At 41.7% G+C, this 23,428-nt stretch overlaps 1 protein-coding gene across 3 annotated transcripts in view; it reads left to right on the top strand.

The window, feature by feature from the left end:
• The window catches only part of DEAF1 (DEAF1 transcription factor), a 45,490-nt gene that overhangs the window by 9,181 nt on the left and 12,881 nt on the right, over window positions 1–23,428 (top strand). For 2 of the 3 annotated variants that reach the window (XM_065402708.1, XM_065402710.1), the window contains exons 8-10: window positions 1,296–1,424; window positions 5,000–5,128; window positions 17,260–17,510. In XM_065402708.1, the coding sequence (XP_065258780.1) occupies window positions 1,296–1,424; window positions 5,000–5,128; window positions 17,260–17,510 (509 nt within the window). The remainder of the gene's footprint in view (window positions 1–1,295; window positions 1,425–4,999; window positions 5,129–17,259; window positions 17,511–23,428) is intronic. The other variant, XM_065402709.1, reaches the window with a different exon arrangement.

Raw genomic sequence — 23,428 nt, 5'->3', positions numbered from 1 at the left:
TGTATGTGACTTTCCAGTCTCTTCCTGGTAGTGAAGTCTCAGCATTTGGATTGCAATATTACTGAATGAGTTGGCCATTAACATTCCTGTATTGTCTGAAAGAAAATTTGCCATGTTAATGGCCAATAACATTCCTGTATTGTCTGAAAGAAAATTTTTATTAGCCAAGAAAAATAGTTAACTGTCAACAATACTGAGAAAGAAAATATAGACAATAGCAGTATATGGCAATTAAGTGGAAGTTTGGATGAAATGTAAAGCAGTTCAATTTTAAGGGAAGAGGTCCAGAATTTGGGATGACTCGATCTCTTGCAGAATCCTGCAGACTTCAGCCTCATGATCAAAGCCTTGTGCTCAGGGAGTTCAGAAATTGGTTATTGTTGATCAGTTTTGTTTTAAAAACACAATTGAACACAGGTTCTCTGGCTCTCTAACATGCTCAAATGAGCTTCTGAAATAAAGATGAACCTATTTGAATGTTACTAGTAGTAGCCACCATCTTGTAACCGGTCCTTGCAAGAATGAGTATCTGCAGCCATTTCTCAAACTTGTGTGTGTGTTTTTGTGAAAACATCTATCTGAACATATAATTGGCACAGGAGTGAGTCCAAGACGGCAGGTGTGGTTCCTTTCCTTGGGCTTGATTAGGGGAGTTTAAAAAGATAGGTTTGTTTTAAGATCTTTCTAAACACCTTAGTCCACTGTCTTTGGAATTTTGGTATGGAAGGATTTTGTGGCTTTAGCGTTGCATATTGTTCGTTGTTTCAGAGTGGTGTTGGTCACCTTTTAAGGGAAATATGGTAATATTAGTCCAAAGAACCAAAGTATAGTGGAAGTATATTGAGGCGAGTCTAGTTTCTCAGACCAGTAATAGCTGCTCTCACTAAAGTTTCCATGAATTCGAGATCTGCCTTGTTGGATTTCCTAGCCCTGTTGCTTTATTTTCAGTTGGCTTCTGTGTTGCGGCATCAGTTGTGTAGTGATTTGAAATGATTGTAATGCAGTAGGAATAAAACTGCGCAGGACTGATCTGGGCACCACACTTCAGAGATTAAAATGAGCCATAACTCTGGGAAGCTGATGTGTGCACAATGAATTCAGAAGCCAAAATGAGATTTTTGTTTCCATTTACCATTCTGTGCGATGGAGGTGTTATCCAAATATTGATAACACAGGTCAATTACTGATCTGTGAATTCTGTGACTTAGGATGATTCAGAACAGGGAGATCAACAGCTAAACAACCAAGGCTTCAGAGTTGAGCACTAATTATGAAAGTGCTTCTGCTATTTCCAGTCACCGTGACTCCTTCAGGACAGATCACTACTTCTGGTGCTCTGACCTTCGACCGTTCATCAACTGTGGAGGCCACAGCTATCATCTCAGAAAGTCCATCCCAGGGTGATGTATTCGCTGGTGCCACTGGTAAGTCCTCAAAACACACATGCAGTTTGCAGTAGTGACGTGTGGGGGGTTCTGAACTCCCGTTGCCAAAAGAGGAAGGGCTTTGAAAGCAGCTGTGAGATTTTTCTTCAAGGGCTTAACCAAAGGGTATAGATCATTCATTCTCTTTTCCTCAGTTTGAAATCTTGTCAATTTCATAAAATAAGTTAAAAATACTGCGTCCTCCTTGGTAATTTTTGTGTTTTTTACAGACACATCTTCCACTTTTGTTTTCCTCTTCCCCTTTTACTCTGAAAAAACAACCCCCCAAAAGGGAAAACTGTCTGTGCAATGAAACTGACTGAATGAAAAATGCTGTCAGATCTCCAAAGTAAACTGAAAAAATAGAAATATTTTCCCCCTACTCTTTCAATGATAATTTAAGTATTACTTGAAGGCCCGCACAGTGGAAGGTAAAACAGTGTAATGAATTAATAGCTCATCTGGCAATTCAAATAGTTCTGAAGAAGGAACAAATACCAATGTTAAAAACATACCCAACAAAAGCGTCTCTTGCTTTAGAGTTTGGATTAAATAAAGTCCAAGTTGTGTATCCTGTAATTTTTTTTTAAAGTCTTCTTTCTATGTGTTTATTGTAAAACCTAAGGCGTTTTTTGCCTTCTTCTGCAGCATGGGGTATGGGTCGCTTGCAGCATTCTCTGGTATATCTCAATCATTTCCCTGCAATTTCAGGGGCCTTGGGCACTGGTACAACTTGGTCCCTCCTATACTCCGCATGTGTCACGTAATAGTCTAGTATCCTGTAATACAGTAGTTTTAGTCTCATTTCAGTTGTTGGGTTTAGTGTGCGGGTGCTGTACGATGTAGGTGGCCTGTGATATACAGGTCAGGCTAGATGATCTGGTGGTCCCTTCTGGCCTTAAACTCTGTGCCTCTAACCCAGTGGTTCTCAACCGTTCCAAACTACTGTACCCCTGTCAGGAATCTGATTTGTCTTGCATACCCTCAAGTTTCACCTCACTTAAAAAGTTCTTGCTTACAAAATCAGACATAAAAATACAAAAGTGTCAGCATTTTACTGAAAAACTGCTGACTTCCTCATTTTACCATAGAATTCTAAAATAAATCAATTGGAATATAAATATTGTACTTGCGTTTCAGTGTATAGTATGTAGAGCATTATAAACAAGTCACTGGCTTTATGAAATTTTAGTTTGTACTGACTTCGCTAGTGCTTTTTCTGTAGCCTGTTGTAAAACTAGGCAAATATCTAGATGAGTTGATGTACCCCCTGGAAGACCTCTGCATGCCCCAAGAGGTACATGTACCCCTGGTTGAGAACCACTGCTCTAACCTATGCACACTACCAGCCTGCAAATTACATACAAAAGGAATACAGTCTGAAGGCAAGTTCAGTGGAACTAAAGTTTTGTTTGTATTAACCTTGCAATGTGTAGAATAGTGACACTGAAATGTAGTTACCATACTATGGGCAAAATTTCTGAAAGGGCCTCAACCCACCCTCTGAATATCTGTTGAAGTCTTGTGTGTCCACTTTTTGTGCAAACAATTTTGCATGGCCAAGTTTTGGTGGGTGCAAAACTGGTATGGGACGTTTACTTTAAGATATAGCGGTATGGTGATAGAACATGGTGAGATACTGTTTGAGGGGCAGTGTGGTATGGTGGAGAGGGCACTGGAATGGGACACACAAGACCTGTGTCACTCCTGCTGGCCTGCTATGTGACCTTGGGCAAGTCATTTAACTGCTCTGTGCCTCAGTTTCCCCATCTGTAAAATGGGGCTACTGATACTAGCCTCCTTTTGTAGAGTGCTGTGAGGTCTAATGATGACAAGTGCTATATGAGAGTGTATTATTTAAGTGTATTATTTAAAGCATATTGAAAATGAAAAATATGGCTGCATATTGTTGCTGTAATAAGAGTTATTTATTCATAAGTGATTATTAGCTACTAGACTAACTTGATTTATGTACAGTGTACTGTACAACAGTTCTTTTCATATAACAGCCTTCATATGAAGCCCCACCAAATATTTTTTCCAGGGAGAGGTAGGCTAATGAACTGTAATGCAGTGCAGTGGCTTTCAGATAGTTGGAGAGGAAACACTGTGCATAGAGGGAGTAGAACATAAGATAATGCAATCTGCCAGGAGAGATGTGAGTTTTGAGCTAGATTATGTATTTGGGCTTTATTAGCTCTCTCTCCTATAGTTTAATACAGGCTTTTGCCTTCTATGCAACATTGAGGTGCACAACATGAAAAGAGAAGGGAATGAGGAGAATAGGGTATTCCGAATCACTCTAGTACAGTGGTTCTCAGCCCGCCGGCTGTTTGCGGCCCAATCAGCACACAGCTACGGCCCATGTGACATCAGGGCCATACGGGTAGTATATATTTTGTTTGGATGTGGGCCACATAACACATAGAAAGCTGCATATGCGGCTCACAGTGGTAAATAGGATGAGAACCACTGCTGTAGTATATTGCAAACCTATTTAAGGTGTGGTGTGAGATTTCAGCACATTGCTGTTCAGCTCCATGCTCGCTTACCAGTAGTTGTTTATGGCATAGTGTTTAGAACACAGAACGGGCAGCCAGGAGACCTGGGTTCTAGTGTCAGCCCCGCCTTAGAATTACTGTGTGACCTTGGGCAAGTCCTGAACATCTGTACTGTGCCATCTTTGAGAATCATAAAACCTTTATCAAGCATTTTGGAATCTTTGGATGATCTTGACAATATAGAAGTAAGTTTGGAGGGGAGGGGTAATAGTCTTTGTAGAAACCTTAAAAAGTGAAAGAGGAGACTCACATGGAGTAACAGTGGATGGACTCTTTGTCTGGCAGCAATGTCAAATTACCATAGGTAGCGAGTTATGTGGGCCTGTGGGGCCCATGCTCCACCAATATTCAGGAATGTGGGCCTGACTCCACCAATCTTTGGGCTTAAATTTTCAGAACCACCCCGTCCATAGGACGGACCGGGGCAACCGCCCTGGGCCCTGCGCTTTGGGGAGCCCCGCGCTTCAGGGGGACACGGGGTCCAGGGCAGCCTGAGGGGTTAGCGGGGGTCCTGGCGCCAGCAGCAGCAAGCGACCTAGCCCACCCTGCTCCTGCTCCGCCCCCTCCCTGCCACCATTCCACCCCTTCCCCCAAGCCCTCGCCCCACCTTTTTCTGGCTTCGGCCCCCTCCCCCAAGTGACACCAGGAGCCAGCAGGGCGGGTTGGGGCTGGGTCGCTTGCTGCTGCCAGTGCCAGGCCCCCCGCTAACCCTCCAGGCTGCCCTGGACCCCGCATATCCCCAAAGCGTGGGGCCCCGCAAAGCGCAGGGCCCGGGGTGGTTGCCCTGGTCCCTCTTATGGACAGGATGGCTCTGCTTGGATCTGTTCTGGGTACCACCAAAAATTTTACAAACCTGGCGCCCCATGAAAATCACACCATTGTTTCCAGAAGCATTCATAATGCTTATAGTTACCACAGATTTTGGAAACTCACGTCAATCTAAATACAAAAAATGTCAAAGCAATGTATAACAAGTGCTTTATGGGTTTATAATACCGTTCCTTCTTCCAATAGTTCAAGATACTACTGTCCAGCAACCTTGCCGTGTCAGTCATCCAGAACCTCACTATCCAAGTTATCAGGACAATTGTCAGATTTCACCTTTTCCAGAAGCTGCACTGCCAACTTCCCATCCCAAAATAGGTAAGTTTTATATCTCTAAAATAAGCCACAGTTTGCAGTACCTGGGCTTACCCCATAACCTCAACTTCTTCCTTAGCTAATGATCTTACAAAGAAGTAAATTTACTCCTATGTTCCTTAGCTTGACTAAGGTTAAGAATGGGAGAGGGCAGGAATCTGTTCTTTGTAGAAGGTTTTCCACTTCTTCCTTGAAACCTTAAGAACCTTTTTTTTGTTTGTTTGTATCACACAGGGTTACATTAAAATCCCACTTCCTAAATCTGATAGAGGTTTCCTTTAGCACCTTTTCACAGAGCTGTGTTTTGATGTTGTCAGCCAGGAGCTTTGCTGATTTTGACTAATAAAGTCCTGTATTTGAGGTACCCTTTCCCACTCTCCAAATACAAATCCACATGCAGCTATTCCCATTCCTTTCTGTGGATCAGCAGGTTTTCGGTCACCTTCCTGGGAGATTTTTCTTTTTCCCCCCAGGTATAATCTTATGATTCCATGCTCCCAAATCAATTCTCCATCCCTGGAGACTATGAGATGTATCATCCCAGAATGATATTTGTGGTTTAGCAGGTTTCACTGCAGATCAGGGATCTGTTCTGCTGAGGACAAAGCTGCAGAAGGCAAATCATGTTCTGTTGAGAAGATGAGAATAAAGGTGCCAGATGTAAATCAGGCATTTAGTGACTTAACAAAGTTGAGGATAAGGTGGTTTGCTTTTTTGTTGTCTATTTTGCTGTATATTTTTTTCTGTAGGATTAATACATTTTATCTCAGAAAGTTTACATAACTGCATTACATGGAATGTGCAGTCTTGCCAAAGTTGTGTGTACGTACTTCCTGGTTTGGAAAGAGATGTAACCTTTGTTGGTATCTTACTGTGTATTGTGGAAGTTTTGGGGAGAACTGGTGGAGTTCTGCAGCAAATGCTACAAAGCTCTTTCCACATGACAACTGCGTTGTGTTAGACTGTCTCCCCGGTCAGAGTTCAAAAATAGTTTTGTAAAAACTTATTGTGCAGCTCTCTTTTAAACTGTGCTGGTTTCCTTAACTGGGCTTGAAAGTTGTAGTGTGGACAGAACATTAGAATCAAACTTTAAAAAGAGAGCACAGTAGATTTTTCCCTCAAAAAAAGCACACACCTAAACTTGAGTTTTGCAGGCATAACAGGTGCATGCCCCTGCTCTGCCTCTTCTGAAAATCTAACCTTTAATGTCCGAGACAGACAACATGGGGGAGGTAATATCTTTTATTGGACCAACTTCTATTGGTGAGAGAGAGAAGCTTTCGAACTTACATAAATACCTAAAGAAGAGCTCTGTGTAAACTTGAAAGCTTGTGCCTCACTCACCTTATCTCTCTAATATCCTGGTACTGACAGGGCTATAACAATATTGCACACTTTAATGTCTTCTTTGTTGAAAGAGGCACCCCAAAAAATCCTACATAACTGATAAATAGGTGTTTTTGAAAGTGATAGATTGGGACACTGCTTTCAATTTCATTGATGTTCACTGGACTGGGATTGCTTTCCATTGGGAGAAAGGAAAATAACAGTATTATTGCTTAAGAATAGGCCTTGTGCCGCCTAAATGTAGAGTAGTTCATGCTTATTGCTCAGTGAAACTATGCTGTGCCTTCTGACTTCTAAGAAGAAAAACACTGGCCCAGATCATTCCCTCTGCACTGAGTATGACCCCTTTTAAGATCCCCCTCCCGGCTCCCTGGAATTGTGGGAGTCATGCTGCTAGGGTTTCCTTTAGCTGCAGTAACCACATCAAAAAGTTCATACAGACTCAGGGATGTATTATTTTCACTTGATTTCTCCAAGTCTGGGCAGTGGACAAAGTGCATCTGCTGTCCGCTCCTATTCCTCTGGTCAGCGTGTCTCCATCCCCTTTCCCAGCATCAATCACAGAATGCACAGCGAGGGCTTTACAGACTCTGGAGTTGTAGGTGAGACATGTTAGAGACAGTATAGCAGAGGTAGCTGACCCTCTCCTTCCACATGGAAGGAGAGCGGTGCTTGTATGAAGGATTCCTTCTAAAGGAATGGGGAGTATCTCCTTGTTTGCCTCACAAGCTATCTTCTGCACCAAAACAGCAGTTGTAAAACAGCAATTTGATTCAGTAAAACTTGACACATAGTCAACCTGTCAAGAAAAGCTCAACCTGTCAAAAGCAAACTGGGAGTTACACAGATTGGTAACTGTGATGCACTTAGTGCCTTTTAACCAGTCCCTCAGGAATGGCAACTGACAGGTTTTGTGATATATCTGAAGACTGGGGAAGGTGTTTACTGGATTTGAAAGAGGAAGAGCTATTTCCAAAACATTGCAACTATGCAGATTGGGAGCAGCATACGTTTTCTAGGTATAAAGTCTAAATTCTTGGCTGATAACCTTTTATTTCCCCAAAATGTGTATTCTCTAGTGCACTCAGTGCAATATAATGCATAGGTACTAGGGTCCTTCCATACAGCACTAATGACCCGATGCCAGCATAGCAATGATTTTTTTAGTGGATGTAGGATAAGATCTGAATATGACTGACTTGTGCCATTTATATACACCTCTACCCCAATATAACGTGACCCGATATAACACAAATTCGGATATAACATGGTAAAGCAGTGCTCTGGGGGGCTGCGCACTCCGGTGGATCAAAAAAGTTCGATATAACGCGGTTTCACCTATAACACAGTAAGATTTTTTTTGGCTCCCGAGGACAGCGTTATATCGAGGTAGAGGTGTATTTGTCATCTGAAGTCAATGTGATTATAGTATTTTGTACAGAAAAAAAGATTTATTTTCTACTTATTAGTTCCAAAAATTAGCACAAATCTTATGAACTGCAATGTTTTGTCTTACCAGTTCCAATAATCAGTACAGAAGAGTTCTGGTAAAGTAGATAGCACAAGAATCCATACTTTGGTTATCTATCAAGAAACTTAACCAGTCTTTGTTTAAACAGAATTACACTGTATTAGCAAAACAACTTTCCATCTGTACTGCTTAAAAGTATCTGTCTGAAAGAATGGCAAAATTTTTTATGTGATCTAAACATATCCCTCCTTCACAATGTTTATGACTCTTGGATTCCTGTTCTCGTTGCTGGGACAGATCTTGGTTTGAAAATAATTGAATATGTAGATCCTGATTGTACTGACAAGTAAGGTGGCATCTTACAGATGCTGTGTGTCCTACACTTCAGTGGAAGTTTTTCTAATATATTAATTTTAGTGTGGCTTATCATTGATAGGTATTGTGGAAAAGCTGTGTACATGGTGGGATTTCAAGAAAGAGCTTAGTCACTAAATGTTGGCAAAACGCTTTATGCTCATAGAGCTTGTGCCTATTGAAATTAAGGGGAGATATGCTGCCGCTATTTATATATATTGCAGTAGCATCTAGAGGCCCCAGCTGAGACCAGGCTTCAGTGGGAGCAGGAACGGGCCCATAGGGTTCCATAGAGCCATTCTGCATAAGAATTGGTAAGGAGTATATTGATCACTGGAATGCAAATTTCCATTGGAATAAGTGGTTGATATCTTTCATTGAAAGGTGAATTTAAATTTATTGTTTAAAAGTCTGGCCCCCGTCTCAAACTTCAGCCATTTTTCCTGTAACTGGGAAACGTGTAATAGCACTTTGCACTTTTCTATTGTGCCTTTCCTCTGAGTACCTTAAAGCATTTTACAAACAAATAACCCTTACAATCAGGGCCGGCTCCAGGCACCAGCCCACCAAGCTTGTGCTTGGGGAGGCACCTGGAGGGGGGCGGCGCGGCGCTCCGGCCGCCGGGGAGAGCGGGGCCACGGCCGGGCTCGCCGCCCTCCCCCCGGCGCTCTGGCCGCCCTCCCCCGCGGCGCCCTCCCCCCGGCCACTGGGGGGAGAGCGGCGAGCCCGCCCTCTCGCCGCCCTGCCCCCTGCGCTCTGGCCGCCGGGGGGAGAGCCGAGCCCCGGCCGGGGCTCGCCGCCCTGCCCCCGGCGCTCTGGCCGCCCTCCCCCCCGGCGCCCTCCCCCCGGGGCTCCGGCCGCCCTCCCCCCCCACCTGGGGCGGCAAAAAAGCCAGAGCCGGCCCTGCTTACAATACCCTATGAGCTCGGAAAGTGTTATAATTCTATAGATGTGGAAAACTGTGTTTAAATGACTTGTCCAGTCACATGACAAATTAGTGGCAGAACCAGGACTAAGAACCCAGAATGCCTGACTCCCACAACTATGCCCTTCATCCTCCTTCTAACTAGTCTATAGCCTATGGTAGGTTTGGATGGGTGCAATTTAAAACCAAAATTAATAAGCAATTGAGAAATCACATCTAAGCATGCTCAGTGGGTTTCTGAACGCTTTATATAATTATTTGCTGCAACATTAATACAACATTAAGTTAACTTTTACATTCAGGTATAAGGAGTGGTCTCTAATACTGATCTCTTCCACTTAATTTTACATGTCACTTGTAACAGACAGAAGTGTTGGGTTGTTCTAAGTTCATGGTGTCCCTTTAAAACAGCGGTCCCCAAATTGTGGGACATCTTTCCCCCCCCCCAGGGGGTCACAGAGGACCGTTTGGGGGGACACAGCACAGCAGGGCCTGGGCCAGCCCCCATGGGGGACGGGGAGGGAGAGCCACCAACCCTGCTCAGCCCCCGGCCTTGGCCGCAGCTGCTAGCCTCCACCACAGCCTGGCCGCCTCAGCCCCTGTCCAAGTCTCCGTTCCCAGCCCCAGCTCCAGCCCCCTTACCCCTGTCCATGTCCAGTTCCTCCCCACGCCCCTGGCAGTCATGGAGTGCAGACAGGAGTAAGGGGGGCACTACCCTGAAAAGTTTGGGGGCCACTGCTTTAAAATGAAGTTGGACAACAAGCATAGAGTAGGCAAGTACTCTGCTCTGGCTGGTTGCTGCATTAGATGTCCTAATGGGCCTTTTGCTTCTCTAATTTCTGATTCTATGAAGCCATTCAGGAAGGAGTCGAATGAATGTGTATTCATGTGGCATCTAATGAAATGCTGAGGTTATTGACAGTCGGGAGCTGAAGGTGAACAGTTTTTAAGCCCTTTTATTAATTCTCTTATGTTCCAAGAAATGGATATGTAAATACAGAAATGAGCTGGGCAGCTTGTAAGCCAGAAGGAAAAATTAATTTCCTCTTCCCTTTTTAACCCTCATCAGGCCTTTCTATTTTTTAGTGCTTTTATCAGATAAATTGAAGTCCACGTTACAAAGCAAAGATTTGATAACATAATTACTAGGCCACTCATATTCTTCAATATTTGCTTTCTGTTTTGACAGAAGTTTGGCTTTGGCACAGTGTGATGGCACAGATATTTCAGGACAGGAAGCATGTCTGCAATGCCTGTATTCACTTGTTTTGGAGTTGTGGCCTGTAATACAAGATATTACAATAACAATATTTTTAAAGTGAGGCTAGGCCTCTGCTGATCGGTTTGTAAGCATGTGAGAATTTTTGTTAACTGCGAAATGATTCAGTTACATGGCTAACTTGTGTGCATTGGGATAACTTTTTAATACATCTTTCCAGACAGATTTTGATTCTCTTTAATCCCGAAGTAGCATATGACATTTTATAGCTTCACTTTGCACTACCGGGTGGAGCAATGCGATAAATTTCTGCTCTGTCAAAAATAAAATTTAAATCTTTGCTTCTCTTTCAGGGCTTGAGTCTATTGATTAAATATTGGTCTTTTCACAAAGGAAGTGAATGAAGTTTGTAAACATTGACTGACTGGCATTTACCGAGTCTTATGCTAACACTGAGAGAGCACAAATACTTCCTATTAGATAGTGTTATCAAATGTCAAACTGTAAGTCCTTATTGTGTAGAAAATCCAGCATTGGAAGAAGTTGTTGGCAAACAATCTCTTATGAAAGAGGGCAGGTCTCCTTTCTATCTCTAAATACAAATAGTACTGTGATTATAGTGTGCAAACATCTGTTTAATTTACTGTCTTAATAAGCGCTTTAGGGCAAAATGTCAGTTATCTGCTTCATGTTCCTACACTCACAGTGCTACCTGTCAGTAAAGGTCACCTGTCCAACATACCGTATCATACAGTTGGCTACTTCTGGTTTTCGGGAAGTACTAATCTCGTCTAAATTCATGACAAGATTTGTCTTGCTCTTGCTGTTTGTATATCAAGTGATAAATTATGACCTGAAAATTGCTAACATGTTATTACATTTATTTCAATCCCTGACTTACTGAATATTCAGTATTCGATGCAGTGAAATCACTTCTTGACAAGAACTTCACTAAGCCGAGGTTCACTACAATCAAAACTGCATTTCACACATTGCTGCAGTTTACTGAAGCAATTGAGGACTTTCAGTTTACTTCAGTACAGCCCCAGTTCAGGAAAGCACATAAACCCATCCCTATTCAGGACAGCATTTAAGCTTGTGTTTACTTTGAAGTATGTGTTTGGGGCAGTGGTTCTCAAACTTTTGTGCTGGTGACCCCTTTCACACAGCAAGCCTCTGAGTGCAACCCCCCTAATAAATTAAAAATACTTTTTTATAAATTTAACACCATTATAAATGCTGGAAGCAAAGCGGGGTTTGGGGTGGAGGCTGACAGCTCGCGACCCCCCATGTAATAACCTCGCGACCCCCTGTTTGAGAACCCCTGGCTTAGGGCATAAGCCCATGCGTAAAATGGACAGGAATGCTTTCCTGAATTGGGACCTATAAATGGTGTTTCATGTATTTGAGTTTCTTATAGCTAGGTTCCACTGTGCTAAGTTCTGTTTTCCCAGTCTGAAGCAAAAGAGGACAAAGACTGTTTTCCCTGGCTTTGCTTTCACCTTTGCTTTCACCTCTTCAGCCTGACAACCTGAAGAGAACTGTTAGTATCTAATGACAATATCCCTATGATTCCAAATACCTACGCCGAGTTTTTCAAAGTCCAGTTCCCATTAAAGTTACAGGGAATTGTACATCCAGATCCTTTAGATGCTTTGAAGATTTCAGTCCTGGTGTGTTGCTTTATTTTCAAGAACTTCCCCCGTAGTAAGCTTTCTATCATAACTCTAGAGCTGGTAGCCACCATTTTAATGAAAACAATATTTTGTACCCTGCAGCAGCATTTACTCTGACAAACACTCTCTTCAGAGATGAGCTAACCTTCACAATGCTGCAGCACTAGATGAAGACTTAGCCTGAAGTTGTTACTGAAAGCACTGTTACATTCAGGTGTATTCATCATGCAGGAGGTAGATGAGGATCTGCCTATGCCAAATGGAGAGACAAACTCGGTAGGGAGAGAAATTTTATTCTGACCCTTCTCAAAGGCTATCATCAGACAGTGGTGGGAATTGAAAACACCGTTATTATGTCCTTAACACTATTATTTCCAGCTGTGTTGGACATTGCTCTGCGACCAATGGTATTTGTAGAAATGCTTCTGTCACTAGTGTATAAATTTGCCATTGTATGTTTTTTAACAATGATGGTATTTACTAGGGCTGTCAAGCGATTAAAAAAAATAATCACGATTAATCACACTGTTAAGCAATAGAATACCAATTGAAACGTATTAAATATTTTTGGATGTTTTCTACATTTTCAAATATATTGATTTCAGTTACAACACAGAATACAAAGTGTACTCACTTTATTTTTTATTACAAGTATTTGCACTGTAAAAAAACCAAAGAAATAGTATTTTTCAATTCACCTAATACAAGTACTGTAGTGCAATCTCTTTATCATGAAAGTAGAACTTACAAATGTAGAATTATGTACACAAAAAAAGCATTCAAAAATAAAACAATGTAAAATTTTAGAGCCTGCAAGTCCACTCAGTCCTACTTTAGCCAATCGCTCAGACAAACAAGTTTGGTTACAATTTGCAGGAGATAATGCTGCCCACTTCTTGTTTATAATGTCACCTGAAAGTGAGAACAGGCGTTCACATGGCACTGTTGGTAGCCGGCGCCTCAAGATATTTACGTGCTAGATGCGCTAAAGATTCTTATGTCCCTTCATGCTTCAACCACCATTCCAGAGAATGTGCTTCCATGCTGATGATGGGTTCTGCTTGATAACGATCCAAAGCAGTGCGGACTGACACAGGTTCATTTTCATCATCTGAGTCAGATGCCACCAGCAGAAGGTTGATTTTCTTTTTTGGTAGTTCGGGTTCTGTAGTTTCCGTATCTGAGTGTTGCTCTTTTAAGTCTTCTGAAAGCATGCTCCACACCTCGTCCCTCTCAGATTTTGGAAGGCACTTCAGATTCTTAAACCTTGGGTCAAGTGCTGTAGCTATTTTTAGAAATCTCACATTGGTACCTTCTTTGCATTTTGTCAAATCTGCTGTGAAAGTGTTCTTAAAACGAACATGTGCTGGGTCATCATCCAAGACTGCTATAACATAAAATATATGGCAGAATGCAGGTAAAACAGAACAGGAGACATACAATTCTCCTCAAGGAGTTCAGTCACAAATGTAATTAACGCATTTTTTTAACGAGCATCATCAGCATGGAAGCATGTCCTCTGGAATGGTGGCCAAAGCATGAAGGGGCATACAAATGTATAACATATCTGGCACGTAAATACCTTGCAATGCCAGTTACAAAAGTGCCATGCAAACGCCTGTTCTCACTTTCAGGTGACATTGCAAACAAGAAGCGGGCAGCATTATCTCCTGCAAATTGTAACCAAACTTGTTTGTCTGAGTGATTGGCTGAAGAAGGATTGAGTGGACTTGTAGGCTCTAAAGTTTTACATTGTTTTATTTTTGAATGCAGTTATTTTTTTGTACATAATTCTACATTTGTAAGTTCAACTTTCATGATAAAGAGATTGCACTACAGTACTTGTATTAGGTGAATTGAAAAATACTATTTCTTTTGGTTTTTTTACAGTGCAAATACTTGTAATAAAAATTAAAGTGAGTACACTTTGTATTCTGTGTTGTAACTGAAATCAATATATTTGAAAATGTAGAAAACATCCAAAAATATTTAATACGTTTCAATTGGTATTCTATTGTTTAATAGTGCGATTAATCGCAATTAAGTTTGAGTTAATCACGTGAGTTAACTGCGATTAATTGACAGCCCTAGTATTTACGTTTGCTTTTTGTGCCTAGTATACTCATAGGTGTCCGCTTTGGCAATGGCAAGCTATGCTGGGGATTACTAGCCTGCTAAAACTGAAGCCTCTGCTTGTTTGTTTGTTCTGTGAATCCTAGCCACCATGGGTTGTTTCATCTTAATAGCCAAACATAACAGCAAGAGACTTTGTGAATATATTGACAGGGAAAAATTCTTGAAATAGAGTACCAGATTGTGTTGCCACACTTTGATAGCTAACAGATCTGATTGAGTAAGGACATTTTTTTGGTGGATTTTTAGATACTCATTCTAAAAGGAGGATTCCTCAAGTTGAGTAAGATTTCACTGGGAGATGAATGTGTTGAAGAACACAATTTGTGAAACTGTGCAATATAACAAAGGGGGCACTTAATCAGTCTCTTCTAGGCCAGTTAGCGGCTCCAGCAAGGTTCCCCGGTGAAGGTGACTTCACCAGCACAGTGCATTCAGGAGTGTATCCAACTGAAGAGGAAGCCAGAAATCTGTGACAGTGCTGAAAGTTATTGGATCTAAAGAGATGCAAATGAGGCTCCTGGGTGCACTCAGCCACGTCACAGATGCTGTGGATTGCAAGGTATCTTATGTCACTGAATGGTTCATTCCGAGCTAACTTTAGTGAACCAGTGGAATAGTGTTTGTTTTAACAGTTAAAGTAAACTTATTTCAGTACTGGATGCCCCCCCATCCACAGCCTGATTAATAGCAGGAGCGGCTGTTTATCTTGTAAATCTGGGATTAATTCAGTTTTCATCTTATCACTGCAGTTCATTTGGCCATTTTTGACACTCCTAGATACTCTTCCTGTGACTGACACAATAGGAATACATATATGGATAGCTAATGTATTTTGAAAGTTGGTGGTGTTTTGCTAAATTCCTTCGTAGGCCTTTTTAGCAATATGGTAAATATGAAAAAGTCATGGCAAGGAGCAAAGAAGAGTGATGTTTTGTTCTTTCTAATACACCTTTGTTGTAGCATGTGTGTCTGACTTAGCCATAATTAGACTCCCAGAGAGATTTAGAATATAAATTTTGGGATGGTGCAGCTATAGTCTGTTAAATGTTCATCGTTCTGTATTAATCTCATACACCTCTACCTCGATATAACGCTGTCCTCGGGAGCCAAAAAATCTTACCGCGTTATAGATGAAACCGTGTTATATTGAACTTGCTTTGATCCGCCGGAGTGCGCAGCCGCGCCCCCCCGGAGCACTGCTTTACCGCGTTATATCCGAATTCGCGTTATATCGAGGTAGCGGTGTATTTTGATTAAACATTCCATGCTACAGTGAATGCTAGTGCAACCAGCCTCCCACATGTTACATGAATCAGTTTGACATTATGAACGCTTGCAAAAACAATGCGTAAGAATTTGTGGTCCCTGCTTTGCTTTGGGTTAGTTCAGATGACAGTGAGTGAAGAAGGAATATGTGGCAGTGGGGAATTGCCTAACTGCCTGAACTTCGTTTCCAGATGTTCTTACATTTAGGGATATTTTTAAAAGGTGTAGAAGGGGTGTGTGTGTGTGTGTAAATGTTTTTAATGAGAGAAGGGGTTGGCTGCACTCCTCTGCAACACAGTCACCCTTAACTCTCTCCTAACTAATTGCTTCATGTGAGAATAAGGCAAATAAGGATAGTCCTGGCTGTTGCATTTGCTCCTGCTTATTCATGGCTCTGTGACATATGATTGCACTTCTCAGGTCACAGCCCCATCTGCTTATAACAAATAAAACTATAACCTACAATTCGGGCCTGCCTGTCCTTCCAGTTATCCAGTGCTGATAAGAATATGAGGATAATCATTTCTCTGTGTCTTCCGTAAGCTAGAAGGGCTCTTGTTGTCGTCCTGTTCCTGCTACGGTGGCTCACTTGGCTGACTCCACCTGTGAAGCTAGGAACAAGAGTGTATGCGATCTGAACAGATACACACTATCCTATGTGACCCTGCTCAACTCATTTTATGAAGGGCATAGTTACAGACTAGCATTCTCAAGTATGGATCTCTGATATTCGTCACCTTCTTCCATTTTAGGCAATTAAATAAGAGACCTGATTTTCAGAGGAGCTGAATACTCCCAACTCCTACCAACATTAACTGAGCATCTCTGAAAATCAGACCTTGCTTAGGTACTTAAATATGAATGTAGGTGATTAACTTTCAGCATGCTCCAATTTCGAATATTTTGGCTACAATACAAGTCTGCCTGTCTCGTTGCACCTTTATCCTCCTCCATAAGGTTTCTAGAAGAATTGTGACACTTTCCAGAATGGGAATGTCATCCCTCAAAGAGCTTTTCAATATATTCAGGGTCCTGTGGATTTTGTGGCCAGGGATTTTTCTCAGAATTATGCTGCAGAGTTATGTTCTGGAATCTAAGCTATCATTTAAAACAACAACAAAAAACAAAAATGTTTCTAGCCCTCATGGTTGTGAAGCAATCCTCCGAAATGTGAATCAGATGTAAACAAATGCAGTTTGTTGTCTTGAGTTTTGCAGACAGCCTGAAACAATAGCTGTGAGCGTGAACTACTACCACCACACACATATATCTTAATATGTAGCTAGCTGTGAAACTCAAAGATGACAAATGTCAACCTTAACTATTTTGTTGCTGATCATTGTAGCAGAAACAGCCAATTAATGTGCTTCTCCTAGGGCCCCAATCTGTCTTCCATGCCTACCTAGGTTCCAAAAAGCTCAGCTGTCAAGTTGACTGCATTAGGCTTTACTAGAGTAGCACTGTAGCTAATTCCTCCCCCTAATAAGTCATAGGCTTTACAGACCTCTCTGTCACCCTGAGTTAAGTTTTTCAAGAGCATATGTTCTTCAGCCCTCAAGTTTGAAAGCTCCACAAGGGATCACTACACACCTCTGTCACTGCTCTGTTGGAAGGCTTGATTCTATTTGTTTAACTGGGTCTTGGTTAGATTGAACTTCTGACTGAGATATGAAAAGAAGCATCTTGTGGAGTTGAAACACTTCAATCCTGTGTGCTTTGTTTTGTTTTCTTAATATTCAGTGTTGACGTCCCTTCCTGCCCTGGCTGTGCCACCCACTACCCCCACCAAAGCCATATCCCCCTCAGTAGTGAATGGACTAGAGATGACAGAGCAACGGAGCTGGCTATACCTGGAGGAGATGGTCAACTCCTTACTGAACACAGCCCAGCAACTGAAGACCCTGATTGAACAGGCTAAACAGGCCAGCTCCTCCTTCCGGGAGGCTGCTGTTACTCAAGCGAAAATCCAAGCCGACGTGGAGAGGAAAGAGGTAACAATGCTGGAGGAGATGACATTGCTTAAGTCTGTATTAGCTTTGTTTCTGACTACTAAGTGAGCAAAGTGCTACCTTACTCGGCTTCTCCTGTGGTTGGAGTGAAAGACTGACAAATGAGCATAGTCTCAGAAACCTCGAGTCCTATTCATCACCCCTGCAGCATCCTCGTAACTTCTGTTGAAGTCACTCAGTTACTCGTGTCTTGTGGTGAGGGAAGAGGGCATTCTGGGATTCTAAGAAGCTGAGGGTGCTACGGAAATAGTTTAAACTCTTGCTTCAGTGGTCACAGATTCTGAGCCCTGGCATCAAGGATCAGTTGGTGTCTGGGAAGGGGCTGCTGATTTCATGCAAGACCTACATACCACACAACTAAGAAATAGCAAAAGCTCCGACTGCTTCACTAGACAGTTACTCTGCTTTCTTTATGGCAAGCTAGGAAACATTTAAAAGCTGCTACTCAAGCTGCTGACTTCCTGCTAGAGGAGCAAGGGATGGGGCAGTGGCATGTTACTGAGTGAAGTGGGTTTGGGTTTTTTGGGGGGTGGGGAGGGGAGAGTTTACATTGGGCATAACATTTATTCAGCAAATTGTCTTATTTACTGTTGAGATAACAAAGTGTAGCTAGTATCTATTGCCATGGATACGAACTTCTGATACTGTCAGAGCCATTGCTGACTCCAGCCCTGTGGGTCTCCTAGATAAGGGTGTAGAGAGAATCTGTGAAAGACCGTATCTGGCAGGACTTCGATGCTAGAGCGGAGAGCTAGCAGGACAGTCTGAGCAGGATTTTAGTTACTTTAACAAAACTGACTTGTGTTTATACTGGGAAACAGATTGTTCTTTCTTGATTAACACATACAATGGGGGAGAGGGGGAGGGCTAAGTCTCCTCTGCATTCCACCTGGTGTAGTCTTTTACACTTGTTCACAGTGGGTGTCAAATGCTATTTTTCTGATCTAGCACCTATGTTATACAGGTGTAAGGACTACACAGGGTATGAGGCATTGGAGAATCCGACCCACAGGTCTTTGAGGAGATATGTTGTTTACAGGCACAGATGTTTTTGTTGTTTTATAATTTGTTGTCTGTTTGTTTGTTTTCCCCCTCTCCAGTTTATGCCCTGTCTTCCCTCAGGGCTCCCAGATGAAGAAGGCTGGTTGGGGCTCTCATTAGAAGGCCATTGATGCTACGCACACTTTATATAAAGGCATCTCTGATGGCAATACAGACTGCTACCCTCCCACCAGGGCCGCGTTTACTCACTTCACTATGCTGCTCCTATTCTCTGCTGGCACAGGAAGTGAGGGATCAAATCCAGCTGTTGCACAGCAGTTCAGAATGCTAATTTACAGGGCAACTGCTGTGAGCCTGTGAGAGAGAGTGACTTTTTCTCAGTAACATACACCCCCAGCTGTACCATCTCTGGCACTTACATTCTTATTTTGTAATATGTTGTTGATACTTGTGCTGCTGAGTGGGACTGTATTCTTTTGAGAAATTGTGTAGGTGGTGTGGTCATTTGTATTGACCCTTAATAACAATTGTAAAACTCTTACTTTTCTGGCTGCACAGATCCCTTTACCTAACCAGAAAAAATACTAATTTACTTTTGGGCCTGCATTACCAGAAATGCTGAATGTAGTAGCTATCTCACCTCTGTTCAGGATCACCACCAGTTTTGTGCCATCTCTTTGCAGTGCTACGTTTTAAGTATTTTGAAATGAAAGATCTTTTCATTAGATAAGAAATGCAGAGCAAGCCCAAATAAGGGATTAAACCAAAACAGAGCTATGGAGTCAGATTTTCCTGGAATATGGATTTGGCACATAGGATTAAAGAAAAAATCTACTAGATTGGAAATCAGCCTGCTTCCACTAATAGGTTGTTCAGTAACAAGCTTTGCTGCTACAGCTGTTAATACAAGCTTCACTCTTTGCACATCTGCAGAACTGTTGCTCAGTTCAGCGACCTGACTCTTATATTGGCATTTGACACCTTATATGTAATGCTTAGTTTAGTTGAAGTGTACATTCACTGCAAAACTTATCCAGCCAATAATAATTGGAATCGGTGCTTCCAGGTTTGTCTAAATTAACTTTTTCAGCCAATGCCTTCTGGAAGAAATCAGAGACAAGGTGGGGGAGGTAATATCTTTTACTGGACCAACTTCTCTTAGTGAAATAGACAAGCTTTTGAGCTTACACAGAGCTCTTCTTGAGGTCTGTGGAAGGCACTCAGAGTATCACGGCTAAATACAATGTGGAACGGATTGTTAAGTGTAAGGAGTTAATGCATGTTGCAAGAAATCATTCAAGGTGAAGTGTGCGGTTAACACCTCTGCAGGATGGTTACTGGATTACGGATTGTTGTAGTGAGCCATAAATCCAGTGTCTTTATTGAGTTCATGATTTTTAGTGTCTAATGGAACCAACTGCAATAACTTCTGGAAAAAATGAAAACCCTGCTAAAACATATAATAAAAGCATGTGGCATTATTGGTAAATATATTTAAGCAAAACAAATCTGGATTATTTTTCATGTAGTTATTTCTTGATTTATATTTACTCTAGTGAATTTCACTATAGGGAAGAGCTCAGGGTGCATGGGCAGGGATCATAACATCGGCATTTATTTTAATTACTCTCAAACAGTTGGGCTTTCCACTTTTAATTGTGTTGGTCAAATACTATCTGGATCTGACAGTGTTGAAAGCCAGTTGCCTAATCTGTAATACAAGAACCTTTTCTAGCTGAAGTAATCTTTCTGATATTTAGGATGAGTGTGGGTTGGGGATCTTGCTGATACTGCTCCATCACAAGTAACTGCTACTCTAATTGAGTTTTCAGATCTCCACAGTTCAGTGTTGGACAAGAACCGTTTTTTGTAAATATCTACTTTACTTTTTGCATGAACCAGCTAAATGTAAAGAGAATCCATTCTGCAGCAGTACCTGGAATTGAGCAGAGCAAATGTGCATTTGCTACGTTCAGAGAATCCCCAGGGGTTAATGTAGACAAATCAGGAGGGGCTTTCATTGGTTTTCATGACCAGAAATGCTGAATGTAGTAGCTATCTCACCTCTGTTCAGGATCACCACCAGTTTTGTGCCATCTCTTTGCAGTGCTACGTTTTAAGTATTTTGAAATGAAAGATCTTTTCATTAGATAAGAAATGCAGAGCAAGCCCAAATAAGGGATTAAACCAGAACAGAGCTATGGAGTCAGATCTTCCTGGAATATGGATTTGGCACATAGGATTAAAGAAAAAATCTGCTAGATTGGAAATCAGCCTGCTTCCACTAATAGGTTGTTCAGTAACAAGCTTTGCTGCTACAGCTGTTAATACAAGCTTCACTCTTTGCACATCTGCAGAACTGTTGCTCAGTCCAGCGACCTGACTCTTATATTGGCATTTGACACCTTATATGTAATGCTTAGTTTAGTTGAAGTGTACGTTCACTGGCAGGAGAAGAAAGCAAACTGGAAAGCTTTCCCATGTATTACCTTTGATTTAGTCTTTTTGGATAGTGAGAAATAATGAAGCAGTGTTGAGAGCCGCTAGTCCTGTATAACACATAGATATCACTATTAAAGACTGGCTAATCCTTAAATATTGCAAATGAACCATGCAGTTTCCAAATGACAGCAATTTAATTGGTGTTGCTGAAGTGAATCAAGCTGTGCCATGTACAGTAAAGGGATATTTGCTTTTCTTGTGTTGAGATCTGTAGAATTCATAACCATGTGAAAGACAGACTTCCACTTCCAGTCGTCATGGACTGAAAGAGAGATTTGTGCTGGGGATAGGTCTTCATTTGTTACTTGACCATTGATTGAAAAAACGTGTGCAGTCAGATTATTGACATAGACCTTCCTTCTGATATTCTGTAGTAATGTTACTGTCTGATGATGGTTCATTTGAGTCATAGATTCATAGATTCATAGATTCTAGGACTGGAAGGGACCTCGAGAGGTCATCGAGTCCAGTCCCCTGCCCGCATGGCAGGACCAAATACTGTCTAGTCACGGAATGCATTTTTTAAAATCTTTTTTTAAGGGGTGGAGGTTGCAGAGAGAGAATTTTTGGGAAAGGGGACTTGCTAAATGTAGCAAATAAAAATATATTCAGCATTGTGTCATATAAATTGATCAAAGCCAGCAAAACAGGCTTTAGGCTGCAGTTCGTTCCTTAAATTGGTCTGTTGTGTCTGAGTTGGGCAGGAGTGTTAGATCACTGGGTATACTTAGGAACCTGTGGCAATCGCTAGACACTAGATAGTTCAAGTCAGTGTGTGGGTTTAAGGCTGGACTGTAGAGCTTTTAGAAAGAAAATTCATCCAGATACAGTAATGGAATATATATGTAGACAACACTCGTTCACATTTTTAAAAGGAATATTCGAAAATCCATTCCTCTATCACGTATCTCCCAAATCCTGTGTTCAGGTGTTTATTTGCCTCTGACCAATGATAGCATCACAGATCTCATGCTCATAGCAGGAAAATGCTCCAGTTTAGATGTTTGTGAAGCCCTCAGCTGTTGCATGGAAATGTAGAATCACAAACTCCAAACTTGTAAGCTGAACATCTCAAATATTTTCTTTCAAGATATAATTGTAATTTTTAAGCCCACATATATATTCAGGGACTAATTCTGACTGTCCTTTTTCTTTTTTTTAGTTGATTTAAATTGGCTTAAGGAGCATGGTTTGGTGGGTAAAGTGCAGGACTGGGAATCTATTCCAGGTTCTATTTTCAGCTCTGCCACAAATTTCTTATGTGACCTTGGATAAGTCACTTAACTGCTCTGTGCCTCAGTTTCCTCAACAATAAAATAACAATAGTACTTACTTCACAGAGGTTTGGTGAAGTCTTAACAAGTGTTTGAAAAGTTTTGAGAGAGCCCTGGATGGAAGGCACTATAGAAGTACAAAGTATTAATCCAGGTTATTCCCAACCATTTTTTGAATCACACCCCATCTTAGCTATATATATATATATATTTTTTTTTTTTTAACTTGAAAATCTGCCCTTTACAATAGCAAGAAGGATACTGCCACCTACTGTTGCTAATGTGTTTGTTCCGGTCAGATTACTACTTCATAAAAGTATCGGGGTAGCCGTGTTAGTCTGTATCTACAAAAACAACAAGGAGTCTGGTGGCACCTTAAAGACTAACAGATTTATTTGGGCATAAGCTTTCGTGGGTAAAAGCCTCACTTCTTCAGATGCATAGAGTGAAAGTTACAGATGCAGGCATTATATACTGACACATGGAGAGCAGGGAGTTACTTCGCAAGTGGAGAACCAGTGTTGACAGGCCCAATTCAATCAGGGTGGATGTAGTCCACTCCCAATAATAGATGAGGAGGTGTCAATTCCAGGAGAGGAAAAGCTGCTTCTGTAATGAGCCAGCCACTCCCAGTCCCTATTCAAGCCCAGATTAATGGTGTTAAATTTGCAAATGAATTTTAGTTCTGCTGTTTGTAAACAGCAGAACTAAAATTCATTTGTTAATGGTGTGAGGAAGTGAGGTTTTTACCCACGAAAGCTTATGCCCAAATAAATCTGTTAGTCTTTAAGGTGCCACCAGACTCCTTGTTACTTCATAAAAATGCATGTCAAATGGTACTATAAGAACACCCCTTACCTTTTAAAATGGAGTGATGCTGCAACCCTGTACACCAGACCATAAATCCACTCACTCAGATTTGGCTCAGCCATTCCTCCATCATGCCAGCAAGGAAGGGTCTCTGCCGTCCCATGCCTCCCAGCTCTGGTTGGGGTGTGGGGTGGTCCTGGCCTCCCCCTTGTTGCATCCCCGCTGAGTTCAGGTTCTTAAAAGTGTGTGTGTGTGGGGGGGGGGGGTAATGGCTGTCTGGCACCCATGGCTGTGCCCCCTAAAAAGTCTGAC

Source organism: Emys orbicularis, chromosome 4 (assembly GCF_028017835.1).
Source record: "Emys orbicularis isolate rEmyOrb1 chromosome 4, rEmyOrb1.hap1, whole genome shotgun sequence".
Lineage (NCBI taxonomy): Eukaryota > Metazoa > Chordata > Testudines > Emydidae > Emys > Emys orbicularis.
The sequence above is the reverse complement of the archived record's forward strand: the minus strand, read 5'-3'. Positions and strand labels throughout refer to the sequence as shown.